This window comes from Zalophus californianus, chromosome 1 (assembly GCF_009762305.2).
Source record: "Zalophus californianus isolate mZalCal1 chromosome 1, mZalCal1.pri.v2, whole genome shotgun sequence".
Taxonomy (NCBI): domain Eukaryota; kingdom Metazoa; phylum Chordata; class Mammalia; order Carnivora; family Otariidae; genus Zalophus; species Zalophus californianus.
Window position 1 is genome coordinate 13,400,604 of NC_045595.1, and position 21,076 is coordinate 13,421,679.

The 21,076-nt window shown below is 55.8% G+C and overlaps 2 protein-coding genes across 4 annotated transcripts; one reads left to right on the forward strand and one right to left on the reverse strand.

Annotated features, from left to right (window-relative positions):
• Positions 1-246: 246 nt before the first annotated feature.
• Positions 247-16,313, forward strand: B3GNT3 (UDP-GlcNAc:betaGal beta-1,3-N-acetylglucosaminyltransferase 3). 3 transcript variants are annotated; one of them, XM_027585331.2, is made up of 4 exons: positions 247-374; positions 11,293-11,352; positions 12,737-13,329; positions 14,713-16,313. In XM_027585331.2, exons 3-4 carry the CDS (start codon positions 12,757-12,759, stop codon positions 15,262-15,264), a joined length of 1,125 nt encoding a protein of 374 aa, XP_027441132.1. In that variant the 5' UTR covers positions 247-374; positions 11,293-11,352; positions 12,737-12,756; the 3' UTR covers positions 15,265-16,313. The 3 variants fall into 3 exon arrangements, with proteins under 3 accessions (XP_027441132.1, XP_027441131.2, XP_027441133.1); XM_027585330.2 differs by having other exon boundaries at positions 270-342; XM_027585332.2 differs by lacking the exon at positions 247-374 and adding an exon at positions 1,243-1,336.
• A 2,305-nt stretch (positions 16,314-18,618) lies between these two features.
• Positions 18,619-20,277, reverse strand: INSL3 (insulin like 3). The gene is made up of 2 exons (XM_027586713.2): positions 20,072-20,277; positions 18,619-19,132 (listed from the first exon to the last, which is right to left on the reverse strand). Exons 1-2 carry the CDS (start codon positions 20,259-20,261, stop codon positions 18,930-18,932), a joined length of 393 nt encoding a protein of 130 aa, XP_027442514.1. The 5' UTR covers positions 20,262-20,277; the 3' UTR covers positions 18,619-18,929.
• Between the last annotated feature and the right edge of the window lie 799 nt (positions 20,278-21,076).

Below are 21,076 nucleotides of genomic sequence, written 5' to 3' on the forward strand. Positions count from 1 at the left end.
ACCCGCGCCAGGGGCTGGGAAGGCGCAGTTCGCCCATCTCCAGCCGCGGGGAGGTCACGCCCCGGCTTCTGGGCGGGCCCCAAGTGGGGTGGAGAGCCCCACGAGGCTCCAGCGTGCTAGAAAAGGAAGGTTGCGGTGGGAGCTGGCCCGCAGAGGCGAAGGGGGCGGGGTCTAGAAGGGAAGAAGAGGGACGAGATGAACTTCGACTGGGCGGGGCTGGGAGAGAGGGGCCTGGAGGGAGGTGAGGCCGGGAGGAGGCAGGAAGGAGCCTGACCTGGGTGGGGATGGGCGGGGGCTCACGCTCAGGTGAAACTCTTTCCGCCTGCTCGCAGCCCAGAGGAGGTGAGAGGTCGGAGGCTGGGCTGTTGTCTGGGGTGAGTGTTGGGGGCTCCTGAGGATCTGGCGGATCCCCGTGGTGGGGAGGGGAGGATCGGGGGTCTAGGGAAGCCCCGGCAGGTCCCTGGAGCCGGGTCTCCACCGCGTTTACCCTCAAGATGCTGGGAGATCCTGGAGCGCCGGGTCTCAATAACCCCGTTGCCCTCCGCCGTCGGTAATAGTAGTCGCCAGCGTTTCCAAGGCCGGCTCGAACCCGGCCGGGGAAGGAAGTCGCTCCCGGCACTGCCCCGTCGCAGCGATGGACACAGCGAGGCGTGCCTGGACCCCTGTCCCCACCCCACTAGCCCACCTCCCAGGCTAGGGCGGAATCGGGATGGAGAAGTGGAGGGCGCTCTCTGCGCTCTGGCCGTTACTATTACTGGTGTTGGGGCGGAGATGGTTAGCGCCCTGATTGGGAGAATCTGGCAGGCGCAGCACCCGGATCTCCCCAGGTTGGGTTTTGTATTTTCTTCGGGGGACCACTGCTGACCCCCAGCCTTGCCCGGCGGTGGGCCAACGTTCCTGCCTGGGGACCTCAGCTCTTGGCTTCCCCTGGGGTTCAGTTGTCTCCCTGTTCAGCTGATGCCGGGCTGTGTGGCTCGGGCAGGGTGCTCCTGGTTTTTGAACACGCCTCAGTTTCCCCTCCCTGACTAGGACAGTGACCCAGCTTCCATGAGGATGCCTGGGTTGTTCAGCCAGTGGAAGTTTTTATGGGGGGGAGGGGGGTTAGAGGTGTGGACCGTGCGTCAGGCAGCTGAGCCCCCCCACTTGACCTAGGTGACCAGATTGTTTGTTCATCCCTGTCCAGCCCTGACGTCCACCCGTCCCACCTAGGGTATGGCGATTCCTGCTAGGTACTGGGTGTGGGGGAACCAAGAAGGGGCCTTGGAGCATGAGCTTCAGACAGGCTTCTTTGACCCAGGAACCCTGGGGCTGGGCTGGGTCAGCCCTTGTGAAGAAGGTAAAATGTCCCTGGGTGGCTTCTCTTCCTGCCACTGTCTCAGGCCCAGAGTAGGGCAGCGACTTGTCCCCACCCCCGTGAGTCAGGGAGCAGACCCACTGTGGTCCCTCCTGCTGAGAGTCTGGCCTGGCTTGATGGCTTCCTCCTCATGATGGGGAGCTCACTACCAACATAGCAAACTAAAGGAAGCCCCCCCCCCAGGTGGTGGTTAAAGGCAGGGATTGGGCTCCCACTTAACCTCCCTTGAATAAGTTCCTTGGATGAGCTCTCTGTGCCTCAGTTTCCCTATCCATAAAAACGAGGCTAACAAAGCCCTACCTTCCGGCGCAGGTGCGGTGGGTAGAGGAGCAGATGGCCGAAAGGCCACACACAGGACTGCTGTGTTAACTTCAGTCCTGATTATGCAGCTCATTGTGTTCTCATTCGTGGTATTTATCTTTGCATGAGGGAAATAATGTCATGAAGGCAGCAGGGCTCCAGCGCAAGGCCTGGAGGGGGGCTCTGAGCAGCATGAAGGTGTGGGGGTCTTTCAGGCGCCCCCCAGAGGCAGGGCCCAGGAGACCTCCGTTCCTCCAGCTAGGAAATGAATCCAGAGAGGCCCTCTTGAGGCTCAGATAGGGTCAGGCCCAGCATTCAGTTAGGGGCCTTCATGCAGCTGCACATCCCCAGCTGGACCCATCCCAGGTACCCTGAGCAGTTTTAGTTTCTGAGGAGGTTCCCTGAGGGCAGAGCCTCCAAATGAATCAAACTTGAGCCCTGGGAGATAGAGAAATCAAAGGTCCAAAGGGCATGGGTCACTTCCGTCCTCACCCCACCCCACCTTCTTCCACAGCCCGGGAGCCCCAGAGCCTATGCTTGTGTAAAATCAGCTTGCTTATACACAGGGTCTGGCCGGGCTGTGGCCAGAGCGAGCGAAAGGAATTACCTTAACCGGGACTTTCCCTGTTTGTTTGTTTCCTTCCATTTACAAAAGAAACTTGATTCTTCCCCGAAGAGATCAGCCCATCATTACTGGCAGGCCTATCTGCTACGAGCCAGTGAGGGGTCACCCTCGGGTCCAGCAGGTTGGGTTTCAAATCCTAGCAAGCACTCTTGGCCTTGGTTGGCTGTGGGACCTGTGGTAGGGGGGGGGCTCCCCCTTTCTGCACTCAGCTCTCCCACCTCGTAACTGGAAACCGGCCCCTACCCCCCCACACACACCCCCCCCAAAGGCTCAGTGAGTCACAGGGCTCATCCTCAGGCCAGGGGTTCACACCATCTCCTGCAAGCACCCCCGACTCCCACCATGGAGTCTCTTCTGTCCTGGAACTTGCTCTTCTCCCCAAAACTGTCAGGTTCACTGCCTCTCTGTCCCCACCGCCCCCGCGTTAGTACATCAGCCCTGGGAGCACAGGCCTTTCTTGCAGATGTTCTAGGCTGCGTGCTAGAACCCAGACCAGGGCGCACACGAGGGTCTAAGTGCTCAGTGCTGGCTCAGAGCAGTTGAGACCATGCACATGACAGTGGTTGCTGACACTGATGTGTTAATACTGTCACCCTGGGCGCTTCATCAGTGTGTGCTTTGGAGAAAAGGCCGGTGTTTGGTCCTATGGCCTTTCTCGGGCGGGACTCAGGTCGTCATGCACACAAATGGGCTTCTCCTGTCACCCCCAGCCCTCACCTTGCCTTTTGGAGGTCCCAGAATGTTCCATGCTTGCCCCTTTTTGAAATCCCAGCTGAGGGCTGTTGGGAAGTGCAGAGCCACGAAGACCGCAGTGATGCTGATGTTCAGCACCTGCTGGAAGTGAATCAGGAGCTGGCCACTGACCCCATCCAGCTTTGCAGATGAGGATGCTGTGGCCCAGAGGGGGGCCCACCTTGCCACAGGCCCACTGATGGTCAGTAGGCAGGTCAGGGCACCTCCCGGGAGCCACCGCAGCGGCTTCAAGGGCATCAGCTCTCAGTCTTCCCAGCTGCCGGGCAAGGGGATGTGAGCCCTCATTTTCCCAATTCCGAAACCGAGACCCAGTGACTGGGCCCGTTGGGGTCCCCAGGCCTGTGGGTCACTGAAGCTGGAAGTCGGGTAGGGAGGGGCACGGGTGGGCCTGTGTCTAACAGGCCAGGAGAGTGACTCAGGACTCACATTCTCTGAGCCTCGCTTCCTCATCTGGAAAGTGGGAGCGTCCTGCAGGGAATCAACCTTGACTTGATGGGAGCCTCCAAGTCCGCATCAGGCAGGCCCGCTATGGGCTCATGGTAGCACAGAGCGGGTGGGGGCACATCCGGGCCCCTGAGGGTATGAGCAGGACTCGCCACCTGGACCGCCCCGCGTTCTCACACCCCCATGTGTCTCAGCCTCTCTGCCTCCCTGGACTCCTGAGGAATGGTGACAAGAACAGGGTGAGGAGGACAGAGGTACCTGGAGCCACATTTGCCTGGGGACTTGCCAGGCCTTGGTTGTCGGGGGCGGGGGGCGCGCGTAGGCACAAGATGTAGACCAGAATTCTGTCCCTAATGGGGGTCCTGAATTACTTCTGTTGAGTGCTTGGCCCCTTCTGTACCTCTAGTGCCTCGTTAATATTCAGTGAATCTGGGGAGCCTGGCTGGCTCAGTCGGTGGAGCATCTGATTTGGCTCAGGTCATGATCCCAGGGTCCTGGGATCAAGCCCCACATCAGGCTCCCTCTCCCTCTACCCCTTCCCCCGCCCTTGCGCGTTCTCTCGCTCTGCTCTCTCTCTCAAATAAATAGAATCTTTTAAAAAAAGAAAATTCAGGGAATCCTTAATTTTTAGTACCGTGTATTTGCAACGAATGGTGGATGGTCAGGGACAGTATGTTGGTGTCTCGGGGAGGTCTAGTGGCTTGTTCACCTTCATTGTGATAATACTCATTTATGCATCACAAATGTGCCTTGCAGCTCCTCATTGTTGCTGTACAAATACTTCATATAACTTCTGGGTGCGTCCTGCATATTTAGCAGGCCATTAACAGCATTTACTGACGTTAGGCTTCTTGCTCATTTAATGCATCGGGAGTATTTCAGTGCTGTGGATATTTGGCTATTTAGGGTATTAGTACCTCCTGGTCCTGTCTCTGCTGCAGCAGGCACTTGCTAAGTTACCATGGCTGAATGGCCAGCATCTTCCAAGGCCTGCGGGGCCCCAGACGGGTCGGCAGCAGCTGTCATTGGCAGTGGGTTTGGGCTGAAATGAGGCACGAGGAAATCGCTAATATGTGGGTCATCGTTAGCATGTTTCCCTGTTCAACAAGCACCAGCAAGTGTCACACAGGGACACAGCTGTTGGGGACAAGTCCCTGGCCCCACCTCCAGGGCTCCAGGCTGGTGGGGGAGATAAACAGGAGAGAAGTGAGTGGATTTCCAGTGTGCAGTGGTGGGTGATGAGAGCTGCAGAGAAAATCAGAGCTGGGGCAGGGTGTTTTAGCCGGGAGATTGAGGCCCTTCTAAAAAGGCAATGTTGGGAGGCGCCTGGGGGGCACAGTCTGTTGAGCTGCTGACTCGTGGTTTCAGCTCTCCTCGTGAGATTGAGCCCCGCGGGCTCTGTGCTCCGGGGGGGGGGGGGGGAGTCTGCTTGAGATGCTCTCTCCCTCTGCTCCTCCCCCCACATGCTCACACATGTATGTGCACGTGCTCTCTCTCCCTCAAATAAATAAATCTTGAAAAAAAAATAAAAAGGCAACATTGGGCTGAGCCTAAAGATCAAAGAGAATCAGGGGGAAGAGCAGGAGTCCCAAGTGGAGAGAACCAGGGGGAAGAGCAGGAGTCCGGCAGGTGCAAAGGCCCTGTGGCAGGGCTGAAAGAAGCTGAAAAGGCTGTGGTGGCTGGAGCAGACCAGCTGGGCCAGAGGTCATTGGGGGTGGGGAAGCAGGGGCTGAGAGGTCCCACACCTGGCAGCCACAGCCTATGGGGAGGGGCTCTTGGGTCTTGAATGTAATGAGACAAATGGCTTTTATGTGTATGTTAGAGGAAGCAGGCTCTAGGTGATGGTGAAATCGCACCAGTGTATGGAGAGCAAACAGCCAGGAACAGGATCAGCTGGCCTGGTAGTGAGGGTCCCTGAGAGTCAGCCCGGATGTCACTGAGCTGTGACTCTGTCCATAGCCACTATGTCTGATCTGGATGGAGAAACATGGAGGAGAGCCTGCCACGTGCAAGCAGTATAAGGATGTGCTCATGCATTAAACACCTGTTGGGCCTTCCGGGTTCCCTTGCCATTGTGCCCCCACAGCTCTTGCCTGGACACCACACCTGGGTCACCCACTGCCCCATAACACCCCATGTGAAAGGCTCACAGGCTTCTCGGGCTGTTCCTCCCGGTCCTTCCTTCTCCATCCCCACCAGGCTTCAAACATCGACGACTCCCTTCATTATATTTCCCGAACCCACCCATTTCCCTGCACCTCGTTGACCAGCTCCTGTCCAGGCCCCCAGATTCTTCTGCCTGGTTACTGCCCCGGCCTCCACTCTTGCCCTGATGGTCCTTATCCCCTCAGTGGCCACAGGGGGGCTTCTTAAAAGCATAAATTTATCTTTTCCCTCCCCTGTTTACGCGCCTTCCAGGGCTCGCAGTCCTTCTCACATGCAACGTAAGAGGTTCTTCATGGCCTGCCCCATTTCCTCCCCACCTGGCATGGGTCAGGCAACCCGCATCGTCTCCCTCTCGTCCCCCTGCTCCAGCCACACTGGCCCCCCTCTGCCTTCAGCGCCTTATATTTGTGGTCTGGCCCTTTACAACTACGCTCTTCTGGGCCTTTGAACCTGCTGTGCCCCCTGCCTAGAATGTCCTTCCGCCAGCGCTCTGGCCAGGTGATTCCTCATCATCCTTCAGGATGTCCCCAGGCTGGTCAGGTATTCCCCCACCACCCCTGGACCCTTCCTTTCCAACAGTGTTTATCATGTTCCTACTAAACTAATCACCTCTTCCTGTATTAAGGTTGTCAGGGAGGGGCTGATTTGGTCATGCCTGTTCATAGATTCACTCACCCGTCTGCCCCCGGGTGGCCCAGCAACGGAATGTTGGCTGACCTGGGCCCCGGTTCTCTGTCTTTTGTCAGATGTTTAAGTGTGTGGTTCCTTGTGACAGATTCTGGAAGGGTCTGAGTTCTGGATGAGGAATCCCCCAGAAACTCCACATCACGGGAAGGATAAGATAGACCGACGGATCCCACCCATCGGGGCCCTGGGTTCCAATCTGCTTTAGGCTGAGTCTCAGTATCCCCATCTGTACGCAGGGATTCTGGGGGGCACCGAAAGAGCCAGTATGATGAGCCAAGGTCAAGCTAAGCCTTTCTCAGTCTGGAGTTCAAGGTCTTTACTGGCCACTTCCTAGCCTCAAAAATCGCCCCCTCTCCAAATTCTGCTTTTCAGCAAAATAAACTACAGATGATTCCTTGAATAGGCCTTATTTGCTTTCCCTCCATGCCTTTGCATTTGCTCTTTCCTCTACCTGAACTCCCCCCCGCCCCACCCTGGTGAGCTCCTCTGCATCCCTCAAAGCCTCAGCTTCAATGTCCTGGTCCCTTCTTCTGGCCCAGCCCTGATCCCATGGGTGTCTGGATTGGTCTCCCCCAGATTGGGAGCTTCTGGGGGGCCAGGCCCAGGGTCGAGGCTTCTCAGGTCCCCCAGACCTATTTGTTGAATGAATGAATGAATGAATGAATGAGTAGTTTTCATAATGTATTTTTTGGGAGAAGAGCTGCTGAGACCCGTCTCAGGACTGAAGGACCGGGAGACAGGCAGGTCGTTTCTGTGGTGATGTGAGGCACCCACTGGGCCACCCTGGAGTAACTCTGAGCTCCACTCTGGGGTGGTGGTTCCCCCAGAGTTATTCAAAACCCACAGACTTCACCGAGTGAGCAGCTGTTAGAGCTTCTGCAAATCCAGCCATTCCGTCCAGTGAGAACTGGGGAGGGCGGACAGCAGAATCTTGGATAGGGGTCAGGGAATCAGACCCAGGCCTGTGAGGGGCTTCTCGTCTACCACTTAGCCCACCCAGCAAAGGCCCCAGAGTCACTAGCTGTTGCTCAGTTGCTTGGAGGAAGTAATACCAAGAAGCTTTCCCTCCATGGTGGAGCTGAGCCTCCAAGACCCTGCCCCTTCAGGTAGTAAAAACCAGAAGGACAGATTGGTGGCTACCTGGGGCCTGGGGTGCAGCCCACAGATATACCCACCAAGGTTTATTTGACCAATAAATGCTCAGCACTCTCAGCCTTGCCAACTGGGAGGCTCAGAAGTTCTTTCTTTCTTTCTTTTTTTTTTAATTTAATTTTTTAAAAGACTTTACTTATTTATTTGCCAGAGAGAGAGAGAGTGCAAGTACACAGGCAGGGGGAGTGGGAGAGGGAGGAGCAGGCTCCCTGCTGAGCAGGCAGCCCGTGGAATTCGATCCCAGGACCCTGAGATGATGAGCTGAGCCGAAATCAGACATCCGACCAACTGAGCCACCCAGGGCCCTCCCAGTAGTTCGTTCTTATGCCTGTCCAGTGTGAGATGTTACGAGAATAGCGACATTACCTGCTTGAGGGTTTAAGGGGCTATGAGTTAGGAAGGGCCTTGGTGGATAGTAAAGGGAAGGGGATCTTGGATGCATCCATAGAGGTCTAGTATAGGGAGGAGGAGAAGTGAATCTTCCTCCCCTGCCCCTGACTTGAGCTCTCAGACCCTAATCAGGAACCTCAGGGGGCTGGGAGGGTAGAGTAGCAACATCCTTGCACTTAATTTTTTTGTCTTTTCAGATTTATTGATTTGTTAGAGTGAGACAACACAGAGGGAGAGGGAGAAGCAGACTCCTTGCTGAGCAGGGAGCCCAACGCAGGGCTCTGTCCTAGGACCCTGGGATCATGACCTGAGCTGAAAGCAGACGCTTAACCAACTGAGCCACCCAGGCACCCCAGAATCCCTCCATTTAGAGAAACCTGAGACCTGGGGAGAAAAAGTTGGGAATGCTGGTAGCCAGTGTTCCATATACAAAGAGTTCTTATAAATAAACAAGAAAGAAAAATGCAAGAAAAAGAATGGCCATTAATGGAACTAATTAAAACCAAATGGCACACCAAGAGGTTCTGTTTGGCCCTGACACCCTGGTAAGAGCCATTTAGTCATTTCAGTTCTTCTCGTGCTTCCCCCCCCCCCCCACCAAAGCCCAAGTTTGGGTGAGTTGTAAAGATTCGTATTTGCTGAAGTATCTTCCTTTGTTCTGAAACCCTTGTTTGGAGCTTATAAAACACATTTCCAGTGAACTGGTCCTTGGCTACTTAGGTTTAATTTTCTATTTAATAGATGTTTAGGGGCGCCTGGGTGGCTCAGTCGGTTGGGTGTCTGCCTTTGCCTCAGGTCATGATCTCAGGGTCCTGGGATCAAGTTCTGTGTCGGGCTCCCTGCTCGGTGGGGAGCCTGCCGCTCCCCCTGCTGTGTGCTCTCTTTCCCTCTCCCTCTCTCTCTCTGGCAAATAAAATATTTAAAAATAATAATGATAGATTTTTTTTAAGATTTTTTATTTATTTGAGAGATAGAATGAGATAGAGCATGAGAGGGGAGAGGGTCCGAAGGGGAAGCAGACTCCCCGCCGAGCAGGGAGCCCGATGCAGGACTGGATCCCCGGGACTCCAGGATCATGACCTGAGCCGAAGACAGTCGCTTAACCAACTGAGCCACCCAGGCGCCCTGTGATAGATGTTTAATGAATATTTTTAAGTAATATAAAAATAATAAATCTCATAAATACGTCACATGGGGAATTTTTTACAAATCCATATCAAGGGCTTTTGTTCAATCCTGATTTTCCTCTTCTCCTCTTCCCTTCCATCTTCTCTCTTCCGGATTGCTGTCTTGGTTTAGACCCGGATATTTCAAGCTTGACAAAGTTGACATTTGGGCCTGGATTATCCTGAGGTGGGGCCATCCTGTGTCCTTTACGATGTTAATTTAAGCAGAATCGCTGGCCTCCACCCACTTAATGCCATTAGCGGTAACTTACGTCCGCCCTGCCCGAATCCTGACTGCCTGTCGCTGGACGTTGCCAGGTGTTTCTTAGGGGACAGAATCACCTGTTTGAAGATCCCTGATTTAGGCTCCAAACTGCAGATGGGGAGGAGGGTGAATCACTCTCTAAAATTTTATGGGTCCTGGGGCGCCTGGGTGGCTCAGTAGGTTAAGCGACTGCCTTCGGCTCAGGTCATGGCCCTGGAGTCCTGGGATCGAGTCCCACATCAGGCTCCCTGCTCAGCGGGGAGTCTGCTTCTCCCTCTGACCCTCCCCCCTCTCATGTGCTCTCTGTCTCTCTCTCATTCTCTCTCTCAAATAAATAAATAAAATCTTTAAAAAATAAAATAATATTTTATGGGCCCTGGGGTGCCTGGGTGGCTCAGTAGTTTAAGCCTTTGCCTTCGGCTCAGGTCATGATCTCAGGATCAGGGCTGAACACTCAGCAGGGAGTCCGCTTGTCCCTCTCCCTCTGCCTCTCCCCCTGCTCCGGCACGCGCGCACGCTCTCATAAAATTTTACAGATCCTTCATGAGAGTGTCTCTTGCCCAGGAGTTGGGTTCTGAAGTGTGCCATTGTTTTCCGGGATCTGTGGGTCTCTGGCCATAGGTGTGGCCCAGGAGAACACAGTGGCATTTCTAGTCTGATTTCCTTTGTGGTCACGTGGTCTTTTCTGTTACAGCTCGTGCGTTGTTTCCCTAACCTTGAAGCTCAGGGATCTGCCAGGTTTGCCCGGGAGCACTCCTTTCCTTCCGTCCATCCTGGACTCAGCCTCTCTTCGGCTCAGGAAAATGTCCTTCTAGGATTCAGTGCATTCTTGTATCACATTCACCAGCACACAGTTTCACGCCAAGATTATTTGCCTTTTTGGGTCTCCCAGACCTGTCCTCTGGCAGCCGAAGCCCCACGGTGGGATGCCACAGCACCAAGACAGCTCTATGTCGCCTGCATACAGCGTTCTGAAGCCGCTTAGGCTCCGGGCTCATTGCACCTGCGGTCCCTCCCCTGGAACCTTTCACCCAGACCTCAGCCTTACTGGCTCTTCTGTGCCATTCACATCCACCTTAAATGTCATCCAGACCTCGAAATCCAAACCTGCCACCTGACCCCATTTCCTCCTGTGGCTTTCATCACCTCGTATCATTTCAGTGAGGTTTTAATTAGTGTTTGTTCCCCCCTCCAGGGTGTGGCTTCCAGCGTGGAAACATTTAGGTATCCCAGTGTCCGCGGAAACCCAGCATCCGTTCAGCAGTCATTCGATGCACGTTTAGTGCCTTCTGTGCACCAAGCACAGTTCTGGGGGCTGGGACTAACATGGTGAACAAGACTGGTGGCATGGAGCTCAAGTTCTTGTGGGGGAGATGAAGGCGAAACAAGACATGTTAGAAGTTGTATCGTGTATTTTAGGAGGTGAAAAGTGCTGTGGGAGAAAAAAAAAATAAAACAGGCTTGGGGATCGGGGCATCAGGGGATGGGAGAGACACTGTGTCCTGAGGAGTCCTTCCTGAGAAAGGGACATTGGAGGAAAGACAAGAAGTGAGGGAGGGAACCACGTGTACCTCTGGGGAAGAATATTCCAGGCCAAGGGAAGAACCTGTGCAAAAGGCCTGAGGGAGGATCGTGCCCAGTGTGTTTGAGGCTAAAGTCCCCACAACAACACTCTTATATGGGGTTAATTCTCCCTGGTTTATGTGGCGGCACAGAGAGGTCAAACTTCTTTTCCAGGGTCACGCAGCAGAACCTGTGGGCTCTGTTTCTGGGCGACAGCTCGCTGGAGAGGCTTGGCCAGGTAGTGTGCAGCGACAGCAACAGGCACATTGGGGAAATGGCCTCGTGGGTCCAGGAGGAAAGCCCTGTTCCTGCCTCTGGATAGAAATGGGAAGCCATTCTCTTCCTTGCTTCCAGGCAGTAGCTGGGTGCAGTCGCTTGGGGCAGAGGGAGCCTTTCATGAACCCACTGACTGACTCACGTTTTCCAGGTGCCAGCAGGAAGAACAGAAAGGCCCCGGAACAGCACAGACATCCCACGGCAGCCCCAGGTAAGTCCTGAACTTCACATATTCATTCCACAAAGAACCGTTGAATGCCCACTCGGTGCCATGTGCTGGCAGCTCCCTTCATGCTTGCACAATCCTAGGAGTTGGAGATTGCCCAGATGCCCCCTTTTATAGCTGAGGAAATCGAGGCCCAGGGTATGGAGGGCACACAGCTAGAAAGTGATGGAATTGTGATTTAAGCCCAGGAGTTGGGCTCTAGAGTCTGCATATCTCTGGGTGAGTCAATAAGTGTTTGAGAATGGTTAAGTCCTGCCTTGGGTCTAATCCAGTACTTTCATGCTGCACTGGAAAATAGACCTTCAAATGCAGAGCTGAGAAACAGTGTAGACACTACCTCTCCAGACAAAAGGTCATTAAGGGAATCCAGCAAAGCCCGGGAAAGGGACCTAGAAGGGAGACCAAGGGCTCTGCCTGGATACGGGGAAGGAAAGCTTCTAGGAGGAGGCGACATGAGAGCTGGGGTTTTGAAGGATGAATACGAGTTTGCCAGAGAAAACCTTAAAGAATTTACTTTTATTCATAAATTTTATTTGTTCAAACACTCCCTGCCTCTTCCATGTGTCTGCCTCATGCTGGGTAATGCACGGACCCTCAAGAAGCCCCCAGTCTTAGAAAGACAAAGCTACACACAGACACCCCCATGGGATCAAGACTGGGCCAGAGGGGTGGACAGAGCTAGAGGTGCCAAATAGAACCAGGAGCGTTCCTGAGGGCCTAAAGAAAACTTCCCAGAGGATGCATCATTTAAGATGGGTTATAAAGGAAGAATAGGAATTTAGCAAGGAAGGTAGCTCTGTTTGAAACGTGCTGGGCCTCAGGGATCTGTGAGGAGCCAGGAGCCATGCTCAGGTGACAGGACCATTAAAAGTAGTCAAGAAGAACGGGCGATCGTTTGGATCAGAATGCCAGAAGCTCGGAGCTTCCTGGAGGGGCAGGGGAAAAGGGAAGCAGGAAAGACCCCAGTAGCTCTCAGTGTTAAAGAGGCAGCTCTTGGCCTCCCTCGGGGAGGCTCCTGGGCCATCTTGGACGCAGGGACATGAGGAGGACCAGATTGAAAGGGCAGATTCTGGGCACACGGAGTCTGGGAGGCTCACATTGGCATCTCCCTGCCTCAGTCCTCTGTGTAAGGATTTAATCGCCAGCAGGGCCCGGGCAACTGTCAGAGCCAACAGGGGCTGAGGTTCCGGAGGAGGTGGGTGGTGCGGGGGGATAGGCGGGGGGGGGGGGGGGGGGGGGGGAGGGGAGCATTTCAATCTTGTACCAACCTGAGCACCTACGGGGCTGCCGCCGGGTGTCGGGGTCCGCAGGTAGCTCAGGGAAAGTGCTCGGCCCAGCCCGTCCCTTCAGTGCCCGTGACTCTTGGCAGGAACCACCAGGCCGACCAGGATGAGGTGTCGCCGGCCCCTGCGGACCGAGGTGGGCCTGGCTGTAGCCCTGAGCATCTGCACCCTCCTCCTCCTCCTCTTCAGTCAGCACGTGTCACCACCCACCTTCCAGAGCCTGGAGGAGCCCCAGGGCCACCCCGAGGCTCTGGCCTGGCCGGCCCAGCCCTCCCGCCCACTGCCCACCCCCTGCCGGGCCAACACCTCAGTGGCCGCCCTGCCGGGCTTCGAGGCACAGCCCCAACAGGTCCGCGACTTCCTGCTGTATAAACACTGTCGCGACTTCCCGCTCTTACAAGACGTGCCACCGAGCAAGTGCGCGCCGCCCCTCTTCCTGCTGCTGGTCATCAAGTCCTCGCCCAGCAATTACGAGCGCCGGGAGCTGGTGCGGCGCACTTGGGGCCGCGAGCGCCAGGTGAAGGGCGTCCAGCTGCGTCGCCTCTTCCTGGTGGGCACGGCCCCTAACCCCCTGGAGGCCCGCAAGGTCAACCGGCTGCTGGCAATGGAGGCACAGGTGCACGGTGACATCCTGCAGTGGGACTTCTATGACTCCTTCTTCAACCTCACGCTCAAACAGGTGGGCGGGCAAGAGGGGGTTCCCCGATCAGGGCCACCCATCCTCCCTGCCTACTCACCATCACCTCCTCTGACGGCGCCCAGGCAACCAGAAGTCCCCACCCATCCCACCCCACTCCCTCCACTGCCCCCGCGGTGATCTCAAGTCTTCTCGAGGGGAGGCAGGGAGAAAGGGTGGGGGCTGGGGGGCGGCCTGAGGTTACAAGCCTGGCTCTCAGAGCCTGTGACTCGGGTTTGAGTTCGGGCTCAGATGATCATTTACCTCTCCTGGCTTGCTGCTTCATGGTCGGCAAGGAAATGGGATGTAGCGGGCTCCACCTGCCCCTGAGGGCTGCTGGGCAGATTCCGGATTCTGGGAGAGGATATTTCCGAGGCAACCTGGAGCGCCCGTGACAGTGGCGGTCGGTGGGGGTGGAGGGGCCCCGGACAGGACACATCTTGTTTATTTTTTCTTATTCTCTCTCCGCATGACGCCCACGTCTGTGTGGTAGGTGCTCAGTAAAGACCTTTTTGATGGGCAAGAACCCACAAGAAGTGGAGGGAATCCTGCCCGTGCACAGATACGGAATAGGAGGCTCCAGAGACCCACCCAGGCATTGGAGGCGGGCCCAGTGCAGGGTCCCGCGCGTTGTGGGCACAGAGAAGTCTGGGCTCTACTTTTCTGTCGTGTGACCTTGGTCCCGGCACTTTTTCTGGAGAGCCTCTATTTCTTCATCTGTAAACGAGGTTGAAGACCACAGCCGCCTCCTAAGCTTGCACGAGAGATTCAGGCAGGGCAGGCACTCAGCACAGTGCGGGGCATGCAGCCAAAGTTATTACGAGGGAAGCTAAAGCCGAGGTGGGTAGACGGCCAGAAGCTCTCAGCAATGCCATGTTCTTCATGCAGAGCACAGAAGCACGTAATAAATGTCCATTTGACAAACATGAAATCCGGTACCTATGAAGCGATGACCCCCACTGGGTGCTGGGGAGATGACACAGGGAGGAGAGACACAGCCCCTACCCGGGGGAAGCCCGGAGTCTGGGGGAAGGAAGGTAGAGGCTAAGTAGCAGTCACACAAGTAATTATTTAACAGCAGTGCTTGGGCCAGGCGGAGTCAGAAGGAATAGCAATAAATGTCAGTGGGACAGTGTTCAAGCACTTCTTGGTGCTTTATAGAGCATCATCTCCACAGATTCCCCAACACTCCCGGGGGCAGGTCCGATGATGGGGTCTGTCTGGAAAGCTGGAAACCGAGGCTCGGGGGGGGGGGCCTCAAACCCAGGCTGGCCTGACTAGGGGATATATCCTCATCTGGGCTCCCAGGGCTGGGGCGGCCCACAGGAACCCAAGGCCGATTGCCGCAGCCGTCCAGCTCATGTGCCCTGTCCACTTCGCCTGCAGGTGCTCTTCCTACAGTGGCAGGAGACTCGGTGCACCAATACCAGCTTCGTGCTCAATGGGGACGATGATGTCTTTGCACACACCAACAACATGGTCTCCTACCTGCAGGACCACGATCCTGACCAACACCTCTTTGTGGGGCAGCTGATCCGCAACGTGGGCCCCATCCGGATTCCCTGGAGCAAGTACTATGTGCCAAAGGTGGTGATGGAGGAGGAGCACTACCCACCCTACTGCGCGGGTGGGGGCTTCCTACTGTCCCGTTTCACGGCCACCGCCCTGCGCCGGGCTGCCGCCACATTAGACCTCTTCCCGATCGACGATGTCTTCCTGGGTATGTGCCTGAAGCAGGAAGGCCTGGAGCCCGCCTCCCACAGTGGTATCCGCACAGCTGGTATTAGGGCCCCCTCGGCGCACACGTCCTCCTTTGACCCCTGCCTCTACCGGGAGCTGCTGCTCGTGCACCGCTTCTTGCCGTATGAGATGCTACTCATGTGGGATGCGCTGAGCCAGCCCAACCTCACCTGCGGCAAGCAGACACAGATCTACTAGGTGGGGTCAGGGCCCCCAGCCTCCAGGCTCTGATCTCGACCCCCGTGGAAAGGGGCAGCGTCTTCCTCCCCAGAAGGGGAAATCTTGATTCTCCTAAGCGGCTCAGGCATCGGGCAGTGCCAGGGAGGGTTTGATGCGTGCCTAGTCTAGCTGGCAAACTCCTGGACTTTCCAAACTCACCTGGTACTTGAACCCATGTTCCATTGTCCTCCCTAGACTCTCAGCTGAAGGGACTGTCTCTTTCCGTGGCAGCTAATTGCAGAGGCCCCTCTGCTGGCCTTGCAGTTGCTGCTTCTGCATCAATCCCATTTGAGTGAAGGTCCCATTTCCCAGCTCTGACCTTGATCATGGGCTGGACCTTAAAGGGTGGCTAGCCCCTCCTTGATCATACTCCTGTAGTGGTGAGTTCCAGCCATGGTTCAAGGTCAGTTGGGAACTTCTAGGTCCATGCAGTATTTTTCAGCCTGGGAAAGGAGTTTTTTTCTCAGCCTCTCTCCCGGTCTCCACCCACCTGAGTCGGCGGAAGGGGCCAGAGAAGCCATGAGTGGGGCTGCCCCCTCCCTGCTTGGGGTAATCAGCGCTCTAATGGTGGAAGCATGGCGCAGAGGAGGGAGGCGGCTGTCCGACTCAGGCGTTGCCAGCTCAGAGTTTCTGGAGTTCCTGACAGGGCCCAGCCCCCCACACTTGTGCTCCCCAAGAATTCAGGGAATGATGCTGGGGCCGGAGGGTCTTCACTGGGCCCAAGGTCAGCACACACACTCACCCCAGTGCCCAGAGAAGGAAGAGAGTCAGGTCCTTGGGTGTGTCTGAGCTCTGGGGACTCAGGACCGGCCCCCACCTCAGTATGTCTTTCAGACTGGGGAGATCCGAGCAAAATGGTGACTCCCCCCCCGACACACACACACAACCCTGCTGGCTCTGGGTGGATGTCTGCGGCCTGGGCTTCACAGGCATTGGAGTAGTGCTTGGGACATGGGGATGGGGGGGCCTCAGACAGCAGAATGATCACTGGGAAGTGGGTACTCAGGGAATAAAATGTTTTGTGAAGACCTGGGGTTCTTTTTTTTTTTTCACGCAGGATGTACAAGTTTTAATTCAGACCAGTCGACAATCAGTAAAAGTCTGATTTCCAGTAGAAAATATGCACCGACAACAATGGCATGGATGAGGTGGGGGGCTGCAGGAGTTTCTATCAGGCAGATCTGACATCATCCTGCCCCTGCTCACACGCCTTCCATGGTTCCCTATCGCCCTCAGATCATGTCCCACCGGGACTGGGTCTCACTGCCAGCTTGATGACATGCTCAGGAGAGAGAGGCACGGGGGTGAGACTGCCCCTGGCTGTGAGGGACAGTGGGCCTGCCTTGGCCTCTTGCTTCCGGCGAGACTCCTTCTGAGCACACCACCCAGCCTCCCCTCTCTTCGGCAGACTCCTCTCCCACCTAGGACTGCGGCTTTGCTGTCCTCTGTCCCATCTCCTCTCCCTTCTCTATTTATTGGGCACTTCCTGTATGCTGCACACCTTGCCCTATACTCCTGCTCCCAGCCGCCCCGTTGGGATGGCAGATACCCACCTTACAGTGAGAAAACAAGCCTGTGAGCAGTCAAATAGGATGTTATCAGAAGCAGTAAGAGCTTCGAGAAGTAAAACGAAGCAATCGGACACAGTGATGGGAAAGACTATTTGCTGAGAGATCCGGGGACCGGGACTGAGGAGGTGACATTGGAGGTGGGGCCTGCAGAAAGAGGACATGGCCTTGGGAAGAGCCAGGAGAAGGGTGTGCCAGGCAGAAGGCATGGCATGTGCAAAGGCCCTGAGGTGGGATAATCAGGGAGCGTTCGAGTTACAGCGCAGAGGCCGTGGCTGGAGCTTGGTGAATAAAGAGGATCTGGAGGGAGGAGAGACATGAAGTCACAGGGGCTGGCCACCTGGGGACTTGTGGGCTGGGGTGAGGAAAGAGGGAGATATTTTGAGAGTGATGACACCTTTGGAGCAAGGAAATGACATGACTGGTTTTTAAGTTTTAAATACCCCTGTGCCTGCCGTATGCGTTGTTGGGAGGTGGAAGCTGAAGCAGCATCCAGGCAGGGGAAGGCAGGCCTGGGTGAGACGGGGTCTGTGGGGGGTTCTAACATAGGTCTGACGTCATCCTGCCTGCCCCTGCTCACACACCTGCAGCTCCCCATCACCATCTCCCCGGCAGAGAGTCCTGCCCCCCTGCCGCACTGGACTGAACAGTATGCGTCCCCCTGGAACCTTAGAATATGGCCTTATTTGGAAATAGGGTCTTTGCTGGGATGGCTGGATGGCTCAGTTGATTAAACATCTGACTCTTCATTTTGGCTCAGGTCATGGTCTCTGGGTCGTGAGATCGAGCCCCGCGTAGTCAGGCTCTGCTCTCAGCAGGGAATCCGCTTGAGATTCTCTCTGCCCCTCCGGCCCCCTGCTCGCTCGCTCGCTCGCTCTCTCTCTCTCTCAAATAAATAAATCAATCCTAGGAAAAAAAAAGAAATAGGGTCTTTGCAGATATAATTAAGGTAAGGATCAAGGTGAGATCATTCTGGATTAGGGTGGGGTGGGCCCCAAATCCGATGAGAGTGTTTTTACAAGAGACAGAAATGAACACACAGAGACAAGGAAAAGGCCGCCACATGAAGACAGAGACAGGGCTTGGAGTCCTGCATCTGGAAGCCAAAGAACGTCAAGGGTTGCCAGCAGCCACCCAAAAGCCAGGAGAGAGACACAGACCAGATTCTTCCTCAGAGCCTCACAGAAGGAAACAACCCTGCCCCACCTCGACTTCTGTCTCTGGCTTCTCGAACTGTAAGGAAAGAAAGTTCTGTCTTAGGACTCCCAATTTCTGGTAATTTGTGACAGCAGATTCAGGAAAGCAACAACATGGACTGGCTCACATAGTCAAATGCTTGGTCCTTTTGCCCCGGGAGGTCCTAGAATGCAAGTTCCATCTCAGGGTGAAGGGAGGGTGCAAGTGAGAAAAATGGTCAGAGTTGGATCAGTAAGTGTCCACTGTGACTCATTGTGATGTCTGTGTGTCTGTCCGCTGTCACGTGGACTTTAAGTAACATTAAGGCCCCCCACCACGGGTCTTGACAGATGACCTCAATTCGAATCCTGCACTTGGCCATTCCCTGCCTGTCTGACCTTGGCACGTAGCCGTCTCCCCTGGCCTCAGTTTCCCCACTTTGTATCGTGATGACTCTCAAGTTGCTAATAAGCTCCTGAAAGTGGTGGGGGGGTCCACAGCTGCCGGGGAGCAACCCGCGCAAGGGCTGATGCAGCCGTGTCCCTTTTTCTTGAGAAAATGCAAAAAGCTGCTTTGGATTCTGCGGGAGCTTCATTTATTTACCACTGGGGAGACCTCAAGGGGGGGTGGCACCTGGGGCTCCTCGGAGGGGAGGACATTTGGCCCTGAGTATCTGGCATCTCTGCGAAACCAAGGCTCTTCCAAGCCAGGGTGGAGGTGTGATTTTTTCGCAGTTGGCCCCACAGAGGAAGGTGGCCTCGGGGAGGTGGGGAACACAGGGAGGTCATCCTCACCATCCTCCCAGACAGGGCTTTGTGGTGCTGTGTGTCTTCAGGAGCTCACCAGACCAGACCCCTCTGGGGTCTGGATCCCCTGAGGCCACACTGGGGGGGGGGGGGTTCAGTGAGGACACAGGGTCAGCAGGTCCTGCCGGGTGCAGCCGCTGAGGCAGCAGTGGTGGGCAGGGTTGGTGGCCGCTGCCCGCCGGCGGTGGTGATGGCGAGAGGCCTGGGGCAGGGGCTGTGGAATGAGAACCAGCATGGGGTCCCCTTCGGCCACCAGCCCATGGAGATGTCGTCCTTCCAGCCACTGCAGCAGCTCACCTGGGGACAGAGAATTTCAGCATGGGCAGGGGACCCTAGAGGACCCCTCCCCAATATGCGCACACACCTGCATGCTCACGTCCTGCTGAGGGACCCACCGAATGCTCATCTTGTGCACAAATAGAAAGTGAGCACCTATTAAATGCCTACCGTCTACTGAGCACAGATATACTCCCCCATCCAGACGTGTGCACTCTCGACCCACACCCAAACTCAGGTCCCCTGCTGTGTACATTCCCACAAGCCACCTATCACGCAGACGCATAGACACTTTACAAAGCCAAGGACAGCAGCGGTGACATGTGACACATACATGACATATACGTATACCTGACATGTGACACCTGTGCAGGCAGTGGGCTCACATGGACACACACACACACACACACACACACAGGCACATACCCTCATAGCCCTTCCCAGCCCTCCCCCATGCACACCTCTGCACATCCAGCTGCATCTGTATCACAAAGATTCATACATATAGGACACACACGTGTGACACGTGGGCATACACATCCGCTTTATACCCTCAGCACCAGGGCGGGGCGCAGGGCGAGAAGAGTGAGCACTGGCCCTCAACGCACAATGCAAGGGGGCGCCAAAAAACTCAACAATGAAGATCAATCATATTTTAATGCGATATTTTTAAAAATAAAAAATTAGTGCAAAAAATAAATATTTACATAAAAATTTACATAAAATGTAATTCAGGCAGGATCTCACCGTGCACTTGCGAGACTGTCTCGCCCGCCACGCACTGATTTCTTGCCTGGCCGGGCACGCATCCTTCGCGCGCTTGCACACACTAGCGCCGCGGGCAAGGGGACCCCGGTAGGTGCGTGCAAACCCAGCCGCCCGCCCCGACGCCCACCAGCGCCGCGCGCACCTGGCCTACCTAGAAACCCCAGAGCGCAGTCCCCGCCCGCCCCCACTCACGGTCGCCGCCAGCCACCCGCCGCCCGTCTTCGGAGGACCAGCGTGGGCCCCCGCACAACCGCACCAGGGCGCGCACGAAATGGTGGCCACACAACTTCTCCCGCGCTTCCGGAGTGGGCGCAGAGCCCAGGACGAGCGCCAGAGCCGGGCCGAGCAGCACCAGGGCCCAGGTGAGTGGGCGGGGGTCCATGGTGGCAGGAGGCCGGCCCCGGCGGGGACTCCTTTTTATAGGCATCCAGCCCGCCCCAGCTGAGGACCTTGGATGGGGACAGAGCATTCCGCGGACGGCTCAGGGAGAAGGTCAAGGGCGGGGTGAGTACTGAGTGCAAGTGTAGTGTAAACCCCGCAGTTGGGTTTTCTCTTTCTCTCTCTCTTTTTTTACGTAATCTCTAAGCTCCAGGTGGGGCTCGAACTCAGCACCGGAGACCATGACTTGAATGTTCCACCCACTGAGCCAGGCTTTTTTGTCGTGCCTGACTTAAGCTTTGATTGCCCAGGCATCCGTTTCAAAGGTAGCTATCTGGAATAAACCTATTTGCCAGCTCTCCGTGCTCCGCCCCCCCCTCCCCACCCCAGGCTGCCTTGTTTGAGAGCTCTTGGTTGCTTTTGAGAACTGGCCTTTGGGGCCACTTGTTTTTTCCCTTCTGGCGCTTTAAATTCCCACTCCTATGTTTTAGTTTTACCATAAGCAATGAGCCCTGGGAACCCCACGCCCCCATCCTGGACCCCAGTAAAAGCAGAGGCCCAGCCAGGGAACCTCCCACCCTCTCACTGTGTGGCCCGCCCTGGGGGTGCTGTGGGAGCTCCAGGTCTTGTCGTTAAGAAACCTTTACTTTTTTCAGTTTCCTGATGGGTGTTGCTGAAGGGTGTGCAACCACAGGGGCCAGTCCAACCAGACGCTGGATACTGACAGGCTGAGCCCTAACCATACAGACCCCCCCGCCTCAGCTCCTATGTTTAAGCCCAACTCCCCATCGTGATGGTGTCGTGACAGTGTCTCTGGAC

What these genes read in the sequence shown, in the direction of transcription:
- B3GNT3 (XM_027585330.2), top strand. Translation starts at nt 285, where the DNA reads ATGGGCGGGGGCTCACGCTCAGGTGAAACTCTTTCCGCCTGCTCGCAG. An exon ending in CTGCTCGCAGCCCAGAGGAG is followed by an intron (nt 343 to 11,292) that starts GTGAGAGGTCGG and finishes CACGTTTTCCAG; the next exon opens with GTGCCAGCAGGAAGAACAGA. An exon ending in ACATCCCACGGCAGCCCCAG is followed by an intron (nt 11,353 to 12,736) that starts GTAAGTCCTGAA and finishes GACTCTTGGCAG; the next exon opens with GAACCACCAGGCCGACCAGG.
- INSL3 (XM_027586713.2), bottom strand. Translation starts at nt 20,261, where the DNA reads ATGGACCCCCGCCCACTCACCTGGGCCCTGGTGCTGCTCGGCCCGGCT. An exon ending in GCGGGTGGCTGGCGGCGACC is followed by an intron (nt 19,133 to 20,071) that starts GTGAGTGGGGGC and finishes CTCTGTCCCCAG; the next exon opens with GTGAGCTGCTGCAGTGGCTG.